The sequence below is a fragment of the Trachypithecus francoisi genome, unplaced genomic scaffold, assembly GCF_009764315.1.
Source record: "Trachypithecus francoisi isolate TF-2019V2 unplaced genomic scaffold, Tfra_2.0 Lachesis_group12, whole genome shotgun sequence".
Lineage (NCBI taxonomy): Eukaryota > Metazoa > Chordata > Mammalia > Primates > Cercopithecidae > Trachypithecus > Trachypithecus francoisi.
The window spans coordinates 89,740,271-89,758,886 of record NW_022681457.1 but is presented as its reverse complement, the minus strand read 5'-3'; the positions used below and the strand labels follow the sequence as shown (position 1 = coordinate 89,758,886).

At 38.5% G+C, this 18,616-nt stretch overlaps 1 protein-coding gene across 6 annotated transcripts in view; it reads right to left on the bottom strand.

Annotated features, from left to right (window-relative positions):
• Positions 1-491: 491 nt before the first annotated feature.
• The window catches only part of ZMYM6 (zinc finger MYM-type containing 6), a 45,725-nt gene continuing 27,600 nt past the window's right edge, over positions 492-18,616 (bottom strand). For all 6 annotated transcript variants that reach the window (XM_033227168.1, XM_033227171.1, XM_033227169.1 and 3 more), the window contains 3 exons: positions 18,005-18,042; positions 5,786-5,939; positions 492-2,444 (listed from right to left, as the gene is read on the bottom strand). In XM_033227168.1, coding sequence (XP_033083059.1) covers positions 616-2,444; positions 5,786-5,939; positions 18,005-18,042 — 2,021 coding nt within the window. In that variant the 3' untranslated portion in view covers positions 492-615. The remainder of the gene's footprint in view (positions 2,445-5,785; positions 5,940-18,004; positions 18,043-18,616) is intronic.

Sequence of the window (18,616 nt, the reverse complement as noted above, 5' to 3'; positions counted from 1 at the left end):
GGAGTTCGAGACCAGCCTGACCAACATGGTGAAACCCCATCTCTACTAAAAAAATACAACAGACAGGTGTAGTGGCACATGCCTGGTAACCCCAGCTACCCAGAAGGCCGAGGCAGGAGAACTGTTTGAACCCAGGAGGCAGAGGTTCCAGTGAGCCGAGATCACGCCATTGCACTCCAGCCTGGGCAACAAGAGCAAAACTCCATCTCAAAAAAAAAGAAAAAAAAAAAGATCCATCTTTTCCACCTACTCACAACCTTGCTGGGGTAAGTAGCTGGTTGGCTGGAAGACTGAAATGTTCCACTTGCTTCTAAAGGCCAAGCTGTTTCAACATTCAGGTTGTGCTGTTACATTATAAACTGGGCCTCTTATTACCTTCAGTCTTTGTCACTAATCCAAATTTAATGAAATAACTAAATTTTCTACCCTGGATTATAATTATACATAATTACTTATAAAAATCATAATTATTAAATTCCTCAACAAAAAGGGAAAAATTATTAAAACATTTAATCACTGAAAACACAAATCCACATTAGGAAATTATCCTTTAGGATACTTATACAAAACTTAACACAAGATTATTGACTTCACTATTAAGCAATGTGCATATTGCTACTCTTTTTCCTTCGCTAATTTTTCTATCCTTGGAATTAAAGATGTGACTGCAAGTCTTAGGGCAGGGCCAGAAACCAACAGATTTCTTTGTTTTGACTCAGTCAAAGCTGAAAAGGCAGCATCACATAAATAAACAGTTGAAAAGGGTAATAAAAATTTCATTGCCCTTTCATGGAGTTCTGGGTAACTTGTCTTTGCATTTATCCAAAACTGAGTTACAGACACTGATTTAAATACTGATTGTAATCCTAAATCTGAAGATAGCTGTGTTAGCTTTTCTTCTTCGAAGTCGGTGAGATTATTTTGGTGATTCATAAAAGGGTTAATTATCCACAAATTTCCTGAACGCAAGTCTTGTTCTGGTGGAAAACAGTCACTGAACACTTGAGAAAGTCCTTCCAGGTGCTCAAAAATAATCCTTGTGATCGCTGTCATATTTAAGCCTGATGAATTTGAGAATTCAGAAAATGAAGGGAACATGTCATAATCATTCTCTTGTGTGCGCTTCAACCACATTTTTAACTTTCTCTTAAATACATCAATTTTTTTACACAAATTGAAGAAAGTAGTCAAAGTTCCTTGGAGACTTAAATTTAATTCATTTATAAGTGAAAATATATCTGATAAGTAGGCCAGCTTTGCAACCCATTCCTCATCATGAAAATACTTGGCCAAATCTGAATGCTTTTGACTTAAAAATATTTCAATCTCATGTCGTAATTCAAATAATCTTTTTAACATTCTCCCTCTTGATATCCAACGTACTTCAGCATGAAGCGGTAAACTCACATGCTCAGATCCCATCTCTTCACACAAAATTGTTAACATACGTGAATTCAATGCATTGCTCTTTATAAAACTTAGAATTTGTGCTGACTGCAAAAGAATTTTATGTAAACACGGAGACAACTTTTCTGCCACTAAACGTTCACGGTGAATAAAACAATGTGTAAATGCCACTGTACTCATGGCAACTTCTTGAATTTTTGCTTTTAAACCAGAATACCTGCCAGTCATGCTTGCAGCCCCATCGGTACAGAGACCAACACAATGTTTCCAATTCAGAGATTTACTATCAATATATTTATTTATTAGTTCAAATATTTCAAAACCAGTTATTTGAGTAGGCATTTCAATGCAAAATAATAATTCTTCTTTTACATCACGACAATCATAATCAATGAAACGAATATAGCACAAAAGAAGTGTGATATCTGAGATTTCTGATGACTCATCTATCTGTAGGGCAAACCACTTTGACTCTCTGATCTTTTGAATCAGCTGGTCTTCAATGTCTGCAGATAGTTCCTCAATCCTGTGTTGAATTGTAACGTTAGAAAGTGGGATAGTTTTCATTTTATCTCCAGCACTTGAACCCAAAACTTCTGAACACATTTCTACTAAATATGGTTTAATTAATTCTTCAGCAATGGAGAATGGCTTCTTGCTTGCAGCAGTTTGGAAAGCAATTAAATAAGAAGCTTTCACAAGTGACTTTTCAACTAGTAAACACTTTTTTAAAGAACTATTTTGACATTCCATTTCCAAAGATTTTTGTTCAAAAAAATCTACTGGTTTGTTTTCTAATTCTGAATGTTTTGTCTTCAAATGATGAGAAAGATTTGCTGGCTTCATGTTTTCACTGGATAAGATCTCTCCACAAATGACACACTGTGGCCTTGGTGAACTTTCTTTTGATCCAGGACAGATAATAAAACCAACTTTTAAATATTCTGTATCGTAAGTCTGGAAAAAACCTAATCTTTTTTTCTTTGAAGGTGGAGAATCAAGTTCTGCATCATTTTTTTCATTAGGCATAGGTAAATCTGAATGAAATATTTGAATCACTGTTATTTTCAAGAACAAATAAGCAATGTTCTTTGTGTATCTCCCCACACATTTAAAATCCATATTTTGTTACTATTTCTATTTATCAAAAGAATGCACTGATAAAAGTTTAAGCACAAATCATAATATTTCCAGTGATGCCACTGACAACTGAATTTCTCCTTTGCCCAAAGCTTGATCACTAGCTATAATAAAACTGTAGGATGTGATACATGTACAAGTAATCCCAAGCACCCAATAGGTTATTGAAATTAGGGCTGAAGACCACAGTACACATCAAATTAACCATAAACTTTTTGGCTGAGCAGGGTGGCTCACACCTATAATCCCAGCACTTTGGGATGCCAAGGTGGGTGGATCACTTGAGCCCTGGTGTTAGAGACCAGTCTGGGCAACATGGCAAAACTCCATCTCTACAAAAAAAAAAAAAAAAATTGGCTGGGTGCAGTGGCACACGTCTATAGTCCCAGCTACTTGGGTAGCTAAGGCAAGAGGATCACCTGAGCCCAGGAGGTTGAGGCCGCAGGGAGCCAGGATCACACCACTGCACTCTTGAGACTGTGTCTCAAGAAACAAAAAAAAAAAGAAGAAATTTTGTATTGGTGAGTGACACTGGTATCGAAAAAAATTTTTAAAGAAAAAGAAAAAAAAGGCCAGGCATGGGGCTCACACCTGTACTCCCAGCACTCTGGGAGGCCAAGGTGGGCAGATCACTTGTGATCAGGAGTTCGAGACCAGCAAGGCCAACATGGTGAAACCCTCTCTCTACTAAAAACACAAAATTAGCCAGGCGTGGTGGTATGTGCCTATAATCCCAGCCACTGGAGAGGCTGAGACAGGAGAATTGCTTGAATCCAGGAGGCGGAGGTTGCAGTGTGCTGAGATCACGCCATTGCACTCCAGCCTGGGAGACAAGAGCGAAACTCCATCTCAAAAAAGAGAAAGAAAAGGAAGAAAAAGAGAAAGAAAAATAATGTTTTACTTTGAAACAATCCAGAAAAAAAAAAATTGCAAAAAGTTAACATTTCATTAATCTAGATGAAGAGTATACTAGTGTTGACTGTACTGTATACTCAACCTTTCTGAATTTTGATACTCAGTGAGGTTGTAGAGAAATGGATCCTCCTGAACACTGCTGGTTGGAGCATACATTGATGTAACTTTTCAGGAGGGCAATTTAGGCAACAGGTATCAAAAGCTTTAAGAACAGATAATAGGCCAGGCACAGTGGCTCATGCTTGTAATCCCAGCACTTTGGGAGGCTGAGGCGGGCAGATCATGAGAGGCCAGGCACAGTGGCTCATGCTTGTAATCCCAGCACTTTGGGAGGCTGAGGCGGGCGGATCACGAGGTCAGGAGTTCAAGACCAGCGTGGCCAACACAGTGAAACCTGTCTCTACTAAAAATACAAAAAAAATAGGCTGGGCGTGGTCACGGGTGCCTGTAATCCCATCTACTTGGGAGGCTTGAGGCAGGAGAATCGCTTGAACCCGGGAGGTGGAGGCTGCAGTGAGCCGAGATCGCACCACTGCACTATAGCCTGAGCGACAGAGATAGACTCTGTCTCAAAAAAAAAAAAAAAAAAAATCGATGATAGTCTTTGAATCAATAATTCCACTGATTAGGATTTATCCTAAGGACATAATTAGGCAAGTGGACAAAGATCCATTAACCTAGCTTAACCCAACATTGCTTATAATATAAATATCTAAATTTCCAATTTTACGGAGTTGGTTACATTATATACACTGAATTCTATTTTTAGAATCTTATACCCAGGTAACAAATCTGCACATGTACCCCCTGAATAAAATAAAATAATAAAAATTGGAAAAAAAGAATCTCAATGTATATTTAAATTTACATTGATGTGGAATAATGTTTCCAATGCAATGTCAAATGAAAAAATAATTTCGATTGTTAGAAAACAATTCAATATTTATTCTTTTAAAAAAGATGGAGTTTCACTCTTGTTGCCCAGGTTGGAGCACAATGGCGCGATCTTGGCTCACAGCAACCTCCACCTCCTAGGTTCAAGCGATTCTCCTGCCTCAGCCTCCTGAGTAGCTGGGATTACAGTCATATGCCATCACGCCCAGCTAATTTTGTATTTTTAGTAGAGATAGGGTTTCACCATGTTGGTTAGGCTACTCTCAAACTCCTGACCTCAGGTGATCTGCCCATGTTGGCCTCCCAAAGTGCTGAGACTATATGCATGAGCCACCGCGTCCGACCGACAATTCAATATTTAATCTAAAACTCAAAACATAAGCATGTGCGCGCACACACACACAGATGCCCACAGATCCTTCAGTACTCTCCATGTGTGAATGTTTTTTAATATAAATTCAAATACAAAGAATATATTGTTTTAATAGGAATATAAATTTCCTGAGGAAGGAAAACAGGATTCTCCTTGACTTCTACCAAAATAAAGGTACGCTACATAAAAACTTACTACTTGTTGACAGACTAAGCTTTTAAATACAGCATATTCTATGAAGTAAAATTATTATTAAAAACAAAAATCAGGCCGGGGGCAGTGGCTCATGCCTGTAATCCCAGCACTTTGGGAGACCGAGGCAGGCAGATCACCTGAGGTCAGGAGTTCAAAACCAGCCTGGTCAAAGTGGTGAAACCCCATCTCTACTAAAAATACAAAAATTAGCCAGCTGTGGCGGCAGGCACCTGTAATCCCAGCTGCTCCAGGCTGAGGCAGGAGAATCACTTGAACCCAGGAGTTACAGGGAGCCAAGATCGTGCTATTACACTCTAGCTTGGGCGACAAGAGTGAAACTCCATCTCAAAAAAAAAAAAAAAAAAATCAATGCTTTAGGCACAGTAGGCTATTAAAGCAATTGAAAATCTAAGGGTAGCTGGATTAAAAGTAATACTTTACAACTTTTTTTTTTTTTTTGCTGATTTTGGAAATTGGTCACGATGGGCCCCTCAGGGAGGAAACAACTTTTTCAAATATAAGCTCAAACAGTTTTCACGGTCACCAATACCTCAGATAAATTAGTTGTATTGTTAGCAACTGACAATTGAATTCGCAGTATTTAAAAAAAAAACAGGTTAAATCATTAATGCTTTCAACTAAAACTATATGTTAGTAATTATAATAGCTTGTTATAATAGCTGGTTATTAGTGTTAATAATTATGAAAGCAATAAATTAAGTATTCAAAGTATGTGAGCCAAGAAAAGGAATGTTTTCACATTTAAGAATCTGTCAATTATTTTCTTTTCCTTTTTTAAAAAACAAAAACAAACAAGCCAGAAAACAAGCTTTGTACATGGGAACACACAAGGATACATACCTGTCTGACATTCTTTGTGCTGTGTATGTGGTTTGCAAGAAGTGGCCTTGGTCTGTGAGACCGGTTTGCATGATATGCCTTTGTTCTTTAAAAGCCTGGAAGGCTGGGAAGACTGGGAAGATGGAAATTTCATGGCATCTGCCTGTGTACTTTCCTAGTTAAAAGCAAATTCAGAAACCGCAGAAAGATTTCTTTTAGTATCTTATCACTGACTATAATTGCTACCAACTGAAAGTTGATATACATCAGGAGAAATACAATTCCTCTCAAAGAGTGGTTGCAATAAAAAAGTCACCTTGGAAAATACACAGAGATTCCTACTTCTCCCATTCAGCATTAGTTTAATTTACTGATTTTAAAAAATATTTATAAACTATAAATATAAAATTTATAAATATAATATATATTTTTAAAGTAAGTATGATCAAAACAATGAAAACAATTGTTAATCTTGCTGATTAGGATAACTGGCTACTCAGAAAAATTAGATCCAACCTCAGACCATACACAAAAATATATTCCACATCAATTAAAGATCTCAGAAAAAAAAAAAAAAAAAACCCAAAACTAAAGTCACTAGAGAACTTTCAAATAACCAGATCACAAAGTATAACCAGATCACAAAGTCTTCTTTTCTTTTTTTGTTTTTTTTTTTTGAGACAGAGTCTCATTCTGTCACCCAGGCTGGAGTACAGTGGCACAATCTCGGTTCACTGCAACCTTCGCCTCCCAGGTTCAAGCGATTCTTGTGCCTCAGCCTCCTGAGTAGCTGGGACCACAGGTGTGTGCCACCACGCCCGGCTAATTTTTTGTATTTTTAGTAGAGGAAGTGTTTCACATGTTGGCCAGGCTGGTCTCGAACTCCTGACCTCGTGATCTACCCACCTCGGCCTCCCAAAGTGCTAGGATTACAGGCATGAGCCAGCGTGCCTGGCCGGGATCACAAAGTATTCTTTTTTTTTTTTTTTTGAGACGGAGTCTCGCTCCGTCGCCCAGGCTGGAGTGCAGTGGCCGGATCTCAGCTCACTGCAAGCTCCGCCTCCCGGGTTCACGCCATTCTCCTGCCTCAGCCTCCCGAGTAGCTGGGACTACAGGCGCCCGCCACCTCGCCCGGCTAGTTTTTTGTATTTTTTAGTAGAGACAGGGTTTCACCATGTTAGCCAGGATGGTCTCGATCTCCTGACCTCGTGATCCGCCCGTCTGGGCCTCCCAAAGTGCTGGGATTACAGGCTTGAGCCACCGCTCCCGGCCAAGTATTCTTAAATAAAACACGAAAGAGTCAATCAAAGTAGAAAGTTGATACATTTGAGTACCTCAAAATTTAAAACTGCTCAGATGATCCAGGATAATCTCCCTATTTTAAGGTTAGCTGATTAGTAACCCTAATGCCATTTGCTACCTTAATTCATCTTTGCCATGTAATGTAATATATTCACAGATTCTGTGGACAAGGACATGGACATCTTTAGGGGGGCTACTATTCTGCCTATCATAATAAAGCTCTTAAAAAGTAAATTTTTTTAATCAAAAATAAAAACTTCTGTAAACAAAGGTCTTTATAAAACAAAGTTACAGGACAAACAACAGAGTGGAGGAATGTACTTAAAACATGCGTATTCACTCAGTATTTATTTCCTGAATGTTTACTACAAGCCAGGCACTGTTCTAAGCCCTGGAGATATAGCAGAAAACAAGACAAAGTTCTGCTCTTATGAGCCTTACATTCTAGAGGAAGGCACAAACAATAAACAAGTAAAACAAATAATATATAATGCTAGGTAGTGATAAGTGCAATGAAGAAAATAAAGCAGCGTACAGGAATGGAGAGTGATGGCATGGAGGAGGGGCAATTTCAAAGTAAATATCTGAGCAGTGACCTTTTGAATTATTCAAAAGAGTAAGCCATGCAAAGGCCTAAGGTCAGAAGAGTTCAAGCAGGAAGACTATAGGTGCAAAAACCCTGAAGTGGGAAAAAGCTTGGCATGCTTTAGAAACATCAACAAGAACAAGGCTGAAAGACAGTAAGCAACGGGAGAATGATACATTTGGAGAAGTAGGCAGAAACTAAATTGTATAGGATCTGGAAGGTCTCAGTCAAAAACAAAATTAGGATTGTATTTTAAATTTGATGGGAAGCCATTGGAGATTATATTTAAATTTACTTTAAACAAAAGTAATACATGAACTCAGTGCAAAATTCAAAAGGTATGGATGTACTGCGTTGGTGCAAAAATAACTCTCGTTTTTGCAATTAAAGTAATATATACATGAATGACTGCCATCTACCCAGACTCAACCTTGAACACAACTACTGTTCCCAGTTTCTTATACAGTTGTTCCCCCTTATCTGCTGGGAATATGTTCCAAGACCCCCAGTGGTTGCCTGAAACCATGGATCATACCGAACCCTATATATATACACACACATATGTATATATGTGTATATATGTATATGGATATATTATGGATATATGTGGATATATTATGGATATATGTATATATCCATATATAGGCATAGTATATATGTATATACTGTATATGTATACACATATACATAATATATGTATATGTATACATATATACACACACAGATATGTATGTGTGTGTATATATAATTCCAGGTAGTGATAAGTGCTAAGTGTGATATATATACACATATATATGTATATAGGGTTTGGTATGATCCATGGTTTCAGGCAACCACTATGTTGCCTGAAATATGTATACAGGGTTGTATATACACATACAATATGTATATTGTAATTATAATATATATAATATAATTATAATATATACTGTAATAAAAGTTACATGAATGTACTCTCTCTCAAAATATCTTAATGTGCTGTACTCATCCTTCTTGTGACCTGATAACTGAGATGGCTACTGACTAGTGATGGGTAGTATACACAGTGTGGATATGCTAGACAAAGAGATGATTTACATCCCAGGTAGAATGGCATGATATTTCATCGTGCTACTCAGAATGGCACACAATTTAAAACTTATGAACTGTTTATTTCCGGAATTTTCCATTTAATATTTTCAAGCCACAGATAAGCGGTACTACTATATATCCTTCTAGAGATGGTCTATGTAATCAAACAAAATTGCTTCTGACTACAAAGTGTAGCCTATTATTATCAAGATTCAGAACCTTGCTCTTGTCACTTAGCAAACTATCTTGGAGGTCCATTTACACAACATTGTATAAAGCTGCCTAATAACAGCTTGCATAGTATTCCATTATTAAATGTACCAAAAGTAATCTGAAGAATCCCTGATGAACATATCTAGGATGTTACAGATCTTTTACTGTTATAAACAATGCTACAATGAGTATGTTTAGACCTAAATTAATTCTACATGTGCTAGTTTATCTACAGAATAAAGTCTTAGAAGTGTTGTTGGTGGGTCCCAAATACACAATGTTAATTCTGATGGTACTGCCACATTGCTCTCCATAGACCTTATATCAAATTATGTGACCATTCTCAACAGATGTGGGCCTTTCCCAGTATCCTAGTCAATACAGTATTACCAAACATTTTGTTATTTCTCAATAAGTGAAAAATTATTTTACTTTAGTGTAGTTAGGTATTTTTCACATGTAAGCATTATTTGTAGTCCCTCTTCTGTGAACTCTCAATTCATATTCATTATCATTTTCCCTTATCTTTTCAAAAAAAATTCTATGCATGTTTAACAGATGTGCCAAAAAATTCAAAGATTCAAATAATACACAATGAAAAAATAATTTTCCCTTTTAAAATTCTCCCCTAGTGATTCAATTATCCTTAGAGGCAACCACTATTACCCATTTATTAGTTGTCTTCCAGGGACAGTCTACACATATATATAAGTGTGTGTGTGTGTAGCACAAATGGCACCATGTTACACAATCTTGTGTCTTTTTTCACTTACGATATTTGAGATTGCTCTATGTATGCATATACTGAGCTGCCACATTCTTTTTTAACAACTGTGTAATATTCCATTGTTAGGGATATATACCTTGTTCAGTTTTAACTACAGCCTCAACAAGGCCACTATGTATGCCTGCACAGCAACTCCACGTGCCAGGCCATATAAATAGGTGTGAAATTCAAAAAGGGTACATTTCAGACCCTGCCCACGTAGAGCTATTTTTTTCTAATTCACACAATAACTCAAGAGTGAATACACCATGGCCCTGACCACTAGTGAAATAATTAGGTTGTTTTTAAGCTTCTGCTACTACAAACAATGCTATGATTAAAATCCTTGTACATGCTTCATTTCAGAAATGTACAAAATGTATCTGAAAGATAAATTCCTAAAAATGGAGTTCCTGGGTAAATGGTAGTTAAAATTTTAATAGGTTCTACTAAATTGCCCTCTGCAGCACTTTTATCAATTTACACTCCTATTGGCAATAAGAATACCTTAGCAGTGTTACCCATCATTTTTCTTTGCCAATCTGATTAAACCATAGTTCTAACCAGCATTTCTCTCGTTTTGAAGTTAAGTATCTTTGCATATGTTACTTTTGCCCATTTTCCTACCTGCATTTAAAATGATTCACAGAAGCTCCTTGGGGATTTTTTGTTTTTGTTTTTGTTTTTTGAGACAGTCTTGCTCTGTCACCCAGACGCAAGTGCAGTGGCGTGATCTCAGCTCACTGCAACCTCCGCATCCCGGGATCAAGCAATTACCCGTGCCTTAGCCACCTGAGTAGCTGGGATTACAGGCATGTGCCAACACACCCAACTAATTTTTGTATTTTTAGAAGAGACAGGGTTTCGCCATGTTGGCCAGGCTGGTCTTGAACTCCTGCCCTTAGGAGATTTGCCCACCTCGGCCTCCCAAAGTGTTGGGATTACAGGCATGAGCCACCGCACCCGGCCCATAGAAGCTCTTTACTATTTAAAAAAACTAGATTTTTACAACATGAGTTGTATGTAACCTTTTCATTTTGTCATTTGTCTTTTGATTTTGAAATATGGTTGAATTTCCCCATTGATTCTTTTATGGCTTCTGGGTTTTGTGACATATTTAGAAAGACTTCTACACTGTTAAAATTTTTTCCTATATTTTTCTGACTACATACTTACAATTTCTTAGGTATTTCTCCATCTGAACTTTATTTTTTTGTGATACAAATCTAAATTTTCTTCCATGTGTCTACTCAGTTGTCACAGCATTATTTATTAAATAATCCATATTTTTCCTATTGATCTGAAATGTCACCTCTATCATTACTAAATTCCCATATATTAAATATATGTTTGGGCCAGGTGCTGTGGCTCATGCCTGTAATCCCAGCACTTTGGGAGGCCGAGGTGGGTGAATTACGAGGTCAGGAGTTCAAGACTAGCGTGGCAAAGATGGTGAAACCCTGTCTCTACTAAAAATACAAAAATTAGCCAGGCATGGTGGCGCGCACCTGTAATCCCAGCTACTAGGGAGGCTGAGGCAGAGAATTGCTTGAACCTGGGAGGCGGAGGTTGAAGTGAGCCGAGATCGCACGACTGCACTCCAGTCTGGGCGACAGGGCGAGACTCTGTCTCAAAAAAAAAAAAAAATGTTTGGGCCTATTTCTGGATTTCCCTTCTACTGGGTTGTCTGTCTGTTCATGCACCAGTACCAACTGTTTTAACTACGTAGCTTTATATCTGTAGTTTTCCCGTAATTTCAATATGTGGAAACTAGCTCTTTGCCTTCTTTATTCTTTTCAGAATTTCACTGAAGGTTTTTGAGCAGAGGAATGACATGATCTGATTTGGGTTTTTAAAAGACCATTCTGGTAACAGTGTAGAGAAAAAACTGCAAAGGACAAAAATGGAAGCAGGAAGACAGAGAGGTCACTGCAATAATCCAAAAGAATGATGATGCTCAGACTAAAGAGGTGGTAATGGAGGTGGTAAGAAGTAGGGATCACTGAAGAGAAGTCTGGGGGGATAAAAGGGTTCTGTTTTAGATATACTATTTGAGATGGTTGTTAATCATCTAAGTGTAAATGTCAAGTCGGCAGCTGGATACATGAATCTGGAGCTCAAAGGTCAGGGTAAGAGAAATAAATCTAAATACATCTAGAAGGAATCAACCACCATCTAGGTGGTATTTAAAACCACAGGACTGGGCCAAGAGAAATGGCTCACATCTGTATCCTAGCACTTTGGGAGGCTGAGGTGGGAGGATGGCTTGAGTCCAGAAGTTTGAGACCAGCCTGGGCAACATAGCGAGACCTCATCTCTACTAAAAATGTACAAAAGTTAACCAGGCATGGTGGCATGCCGCTGTGGTCCCAACTACCAGAAGGCTGAGGTGGGAGGGTCTCAATCCCAGAAGGTGGAGGTTGCAGTGAGTTGAGATCATGCTACTGCACTCAAGACCCTGTCTAAATCAATCAATCGATCAATAAAACCACAGGACTGCATGAGTTCACTAAAAGTAATGTAGACTGAGAAAAGGGCCAAGTATGATGTCCTGGAAGTTGAATGAAGAAAGTATTTCAAAAAAGGAAGACAGTAACTGTTAAATACAGTAAATTGACTACCAGATTTGGCAAAATAAAGACTGAGAGCATATTGACAAGAACAGTTTCAATGCAATGGTGCAGACAAAAGCCTGACTGGAATGACCTAAGGAGAGATAACAGATAAGGAGGCAGAGGCGGCAAAAACAGGCTACCTTTAGAGGAGTTTTTCCACAAAGAGAGCAAAGAAAAGGGATAGTTGCTGGAGGGCCATGGTGTTAAAAAAGGATTATTCTCAGATAAGATGCAGGACTGTATATTTTTGTGTTGATGAAAATAATTAGTTGAAAAGGGGGAAAATCCAGATTAGAGAGACCACCTAAAAATCATTAAGAAAAAGATAATTCAACACAAAAATGGGGAAAAATTAAAAGCAGGAAATTAAAGAAAATTCAAATGACCAAAAAACAGAAATATAAGCAAACCTACTGGTAATCAGTGACACACAAAATAAGACAACAATAAGATACCACCAAACAGATTGGCAAAAAAAAGTTTAAATCTGACAACATTAAATGATGGTGAGGCTGTAATATATGGGTACAGTCATAACTGTTGGTAGGGATAAAAGTTGGAACAGCCCTAAAAATGAAAATGCTCTTTGACCTAACAATTCCACTCTTCCATTTCTACACATCTACATACACAGAAGGAGATATATACAAGGATATTCACTGTAGCAGATATTTTTATTTATTTATTTATTTATTTATTTAGAGACGGGGTCTTACTCTGTCACCCAGGCTGGAGTGTAGTGGTGTGATCTCAGCTCACCGCAGCTTTGACCTACCTCCTAGGCTCAAGCAACCCTCCCACCTCAGCCTCCTGAGTAGCTGGGACTACAGGAATGCACCACCATACCCAGCTAATTTTTTGGTATTTTTTATAGAGATGAGGTTTCATCATGTTGCCCAGGCTGGTCTCAAACTCCTGGACTCAAGTGACCCTTGGCCTCCCAAAGTGCTGGGATTACAGGCATGAGCCACCACACTTGGCCCCAGAGATTTTTTTTTTTCTTTTTCTTTTTTTTTTCTGAGACAGGGTCTCACTCTGTCACCCAAGCTGGAGTGCAGTGGTGCAATCAAGGCTCACTACAGCCTTGAACTCCTAGATTCAGGTGATTCTCCCATCTCAGCCTCACAAGTAGCTGGGACTAGATGCACTTGCCACCACCTCGCTAATTTTTTGTATTTTCAGTAGAGATGGGGTTTTGCCACGTTGTCCAGGCTGGTCTCAAACTCCTGAGCTCAAGAGATCTATCTACCCACCTTGGCCTCCCAAAATGCTGGGATTACAGACATGAGCCACCGTGCCTAGCTGCAAAGATTTTTTAATAGCGAAAACCTGGAAACGATCTAATGTTCATCAATAGGGCAACGGATAAATAAAATGTGGTACCTACAGGCAAAATATTACTATAATCAACAGGAATGTACCAAACCTACTCAGTATCAACGTGGATAGATATTTTTTAAAACAAATATTAAATATTTTCCATGGATCTGTAAATATGAAAGATTACTAGATCGTCTAAAAGCACACACACTAAACTCATAATAGTAGTTGCTTCCAGGGATGTAAAAGGGAGACGAACTGGTAGCAGTGATTAATTTTTTAAAAAAGAAGAAAAAGGTAGGGGAAAGAAACTGAGCAAATAAACCAAATCTAACAATGGTTAATTCTGGATGGTGGGAATATCATAGAGCAGGGGTTGGCAAACTATGGCCTGTGCACCACATCCAGCCCATCATCTGTTTTTGTAAATAAAATTTTACTGCAACATAGCCACGCTCACTCTTTCATGTATTATTTATGGCAGCTTCTGCACTACAATGGCAGAGGTGACAGAGTCTACAGTTGCAACCATAGAGCCTGCAAAGTCTAAAATATTTACTATCTAGACTTTTAAAGGAAAAGTTTGCTGAGTTTTACAGATTTTCCTCTTTGTAGTTTCTGTATTCTTCACCTTTCCCAAAAATTTAAAACCATTTACGTAACTTGAGGGAGATCCACAACAAAGTTCTCAGAGAAACCAAGAACAGATTCTAAAACTGTCAGGTTTGTTTCTTTTTTTTCATGTTGTAAGAGCACTACATTATTTATTATTACGCTTTTTATAGACTAAAGTGAAAATATTAATCAAAACTATTCTGTAACATAGTTTAAATGACTGGTGAATTATAGAAATACTCTACATAGGGGCTGGTTACAGTGGCTCACGCCTGTAATCCCAGCACTTTGGGAGGCTGAGGCAGGTGGATCACGAGGTCAGGTGATCGAGACCATCCTGGCTAACACAGTGAAATCCTGTCTCTACTACAAATACAAAAAATTAGCTGGGCGTGGTGGCGGGCGCCTGTAGTCCCAGCTACTCGAGAGGCTGAGGCAGGAGAATGGCGTGAATCCAGGAGGTGGAGCTTGCAGTGAGCTGAGATCGGGTCACAGCATTCCAGCCTGGGGGACAGAGTGAGACTCCGTCTCAAAAAAAAAAAAAGGTGGCCGGGCAAAAAGGTGGCCGGGCGCGGTGGCTCAAGCCTGTAATCCCAGCACTTTGGGAGGCCGAGACGGGCGGATCACGAGGTCAGGAGATCGAGACCATCCTGGCTAACACGGTGAAAACCCGTCTCTACTAAAAAAAATACAAAAAACTAGCCGGGCGAGGTGGCGGGCGCCTGTAGTCCCAGCTACTCGGGAGGCTGAGGCAGGAGAATGGCATAAACCTGGGAGGCGGAGCTTGCAGTGAGCTGCGATCCGGCCACTGCACTCCAGCCTGGGCGACACAGCGAGACTCCGTCTCAAAAAAAAAAAAAAAAAAAGAAATACTCCACATAGGGAAAACATATATAGGGCAGCTACATGAAATATGAGGTCTAGGTTCCTAAAAAACTGAATAATTCAAAACTAACATAATTCAAGACTAATTATCTCATATATATAGAGGAAAGAAGCATTCTCAGAGTACGTAAATCTATAATTAATATAGAACGTTTTTATGAATACATGTTAATACTAATATATAATAATACATTAATATCTTGATTATACAATTGTGTGGTTAATAATTAATGTACAACACAGTGATTTATTATGTAATTTTAAAATATAATTTAGGTTGGGCATGGTGGCTCAAGCCTGTAATCCCAGCACTTTGGGAGGCCGAGACGGGCGGATCATGAGCTCAGGAGATCGAGACCATCCTGGCTAACATGGTGAAACCCTGTCTCTACTGAAAAATAAAAAAAAAAAAAAACTAGCCGGGCGAGGTGGCGGGCGCCTGTAGTCCCAGGTACTCAGGAGGCTGAGGCAGGAGAATGGCATAAACCCGGGAGGCGGAGCTTGCAGTGAGCTGACATCCAGCCACTGCACTCCAGCCCGGGCGACAGAGTGAGACTCTGTCTCAAAAAATATATATATATATAATTTATTGCACAATACGGAATATTCAAATAAATACCAAGTTAACTTAATGACAGTTCATTATCTAATGTAGTATGCTGCTTGAAAATAATTAAGGAGAAATTACTATCATCTTCCAACAACACAAATAATGAGAGGGTTACGAGACACTAAATTAGGACAAGCTATCTCTCCACATTTCAGTGAAGGCTGGTCTGATTCCTTGGAAGACTTTTGCTAAAGAATGAATCTAATGTAGTTTAAGAGTTTTTCTTTCTCTTTTTTTTTCACTGAGGATTTCTTGGTATGCAGACACATTTTTCATCTTTAGATTTGCCACCACGAACAGCAATCCACATTTAGCTCACCTTCAAAAATAGTAATTGCTGCTGAAATATGGTCAAAAGCCTATGGCAGTCACTTTACTGTCAGTTGTGCCCAAGGCCCGGCTTGACTGCTAGGACCTTCTTCCAGCTGCTTTTGTTTTTCTAATTCTAGCAAGACTTCCTCTATTAATCCACGGGGGACAACCCAAGCAAATATTCAATATCCTCTTCAGGAACTCTATGCAAATCTACCTTCTGTTCTACTTGCACAGATTCCTTATTAGCAGGTGTTATGTTGTCTTCCAAGTTAAAGCCTCTTTAAATTATGGTAAGGCTGAAATGTTTTGATAGCTTTGGAGTTAGCAGATACAGCTTGCCGGCTCATTTTTATATTCCTAAAACCTTGGTGAGCTTTAAAATTGGAGAGCCAGCCATGACTTGTAGTAAACCTTTTGTCTCACTGTCACCTCTTTTCAAATCAAAATCAGAATACTCATGCCTTAGCATAGATGACAGATTGCCCTCAGGGGTGCGTTATGGCAGCATTGATCTTGCAACTTGTGTTACCAGAACTTTTTTCCATTTATTCCATTATCAATGCCTGGTTATAATTTTTATGAACTAAGAGGCATACCTGCTTTAATACTACTTTCGGTTTTTTGAGCACTACCGCTAATATTCTGCAGGGTACACTCTCCTAAATTAATAGCATGAGATATCACAGCAGTGGTTTGGTCATCTTCATAGATTTTTTTTATCACATCTAACTTTCATTCTAAAGTTATTAAATTTGGAGCACATTTTTTAGCACTAGCACCACCACTTAATATAACACTTAAATGGCATTGTTCTATGATATGAAAAAGAGTTTTAATTATATCAAGAGCAAATGTTAAGACAGCAGCACAAGCTGGGCGCCATCGGCTCATGCCTGTAATCACAACAGCTTCGAGGTTGAGGTGGGAGGATCACTTGAGGCCAGGAGTTTGAGACTAGCCTGGGCAACATAGCAAGACTGAGACCCTATCTCAACAAAAGAAAAAAACAAAATAAGCTGAGCGTGGTGGCAGACACCTGTGGTTCTAGCTCCTCAGGAGGCTGAGGTAGGGGATTGCTTGAGCCCAGGATTTCAAAGTTGCAGTGAGCTATGATCATGCCACTGCACTCCAGCCTGGGCAACAGAGCAAGACCCTGTCTCAAAAGAAAAAAAAAAAGGCATAACAGTCATCAGAAACATTAACCCAAGAACTGATACAGTATCATGTGATACTAATAAAGAATGATGGGAATTTTGTTTTCCTGCTAAAGTGATGCTGATACAAGGCAACAATGCCATAATTTGCAGTCAGCCTGCCAGACTTGAAAGTATGCATTTCTTGAACATTTTTTTTAATTTTAAGAAGTCTCACAATATTTCAAATTTGAGACATAAAGTGAAAGTCTAAATGTATTTTTATTTTGCACTATTTTCAGTCTCACATAATTCAAAGTTGCATAAAACAGGACTACACTGAACTTTCGAAACTTAAAAGGAAAATACTTGAATATAGTAAAAGAGAAAAATAATGTAGTTTTGTTATTTCCAACCAGGTGGAATTAACAAGAATTTAAATAAATTATAGAACCTGAATATAAATAATAAAATAAATCAAGAATGCATTCTTACTAATGATCTAAGATTAAACTGTAAGATTCAAAACAAAAGCACACAATATATCACTCCACTTTTTTAAAGACTAAGCTTGCCACTATGAACAGCAATCCACGTTTACATCATCTTCAAAAACAGTAATTGCTGCTGAAATATGGTCAAAAGCCTATGCCAGTCACTTTACTGTTAGTTGTGCCCAAGACTCAGATTAATGACTAAGACCCTCTTCCAGCAAAAAGAAAAGTATTCAGATATATTAGAATGCTATATCCAAAGTGAAAATAAGCCCAAGTGGCATTATCAAGAAAAGTATTAACAATCAAACTCACATCTTGAATGATCTTTGCTGCCTCTTTAGAAACTGCACCTGTTGTAAATTAAAATAAACATTATTATCTGAGAATATACAGAAGTAAACACTGAAACTGAGAAGTTACTTTCCTCCCATTAAGCTGGGCTAGAGTCTAAACCAGAATTTCTCAGAAAAATGGTACAAGGAAACTGCATCAGTATCACCCAGGGTGCTTAATATTGGTAAGGATTCATGGGCCGCAACCCTATCCAACTGTATTAGAATCTCTGGCAGTAAAGGAATAGGAATATTAAAATAATTTGGGCTCCTAAAAAAATATCATTTCCTGGGGAGTGTCTCTGAACCTTCTATGGCTCAAGAGCCTGCCTGATTAAAAAAAAAAGAAAAAAAATTAGCCCAGTGTGGTGGCCTGTAATCCCAGCACTTTGGGAGGCCAAGGCGGGAGGCCAGGAGCTCCAGACCAGCCTGGCCAATATGGTGAAACCCCGTCTCTACCAAAATATAAAATTATCTGGGTGTGGTGGCAGGCACTTGTAAACCCAGTTACTCAAGAGGCTGAGACAGAAGAATTGCTTGAACCTGGGAGGTGGAGGTTGCAGTGAGCCCAGATAGCGCCATTGCACTCCAG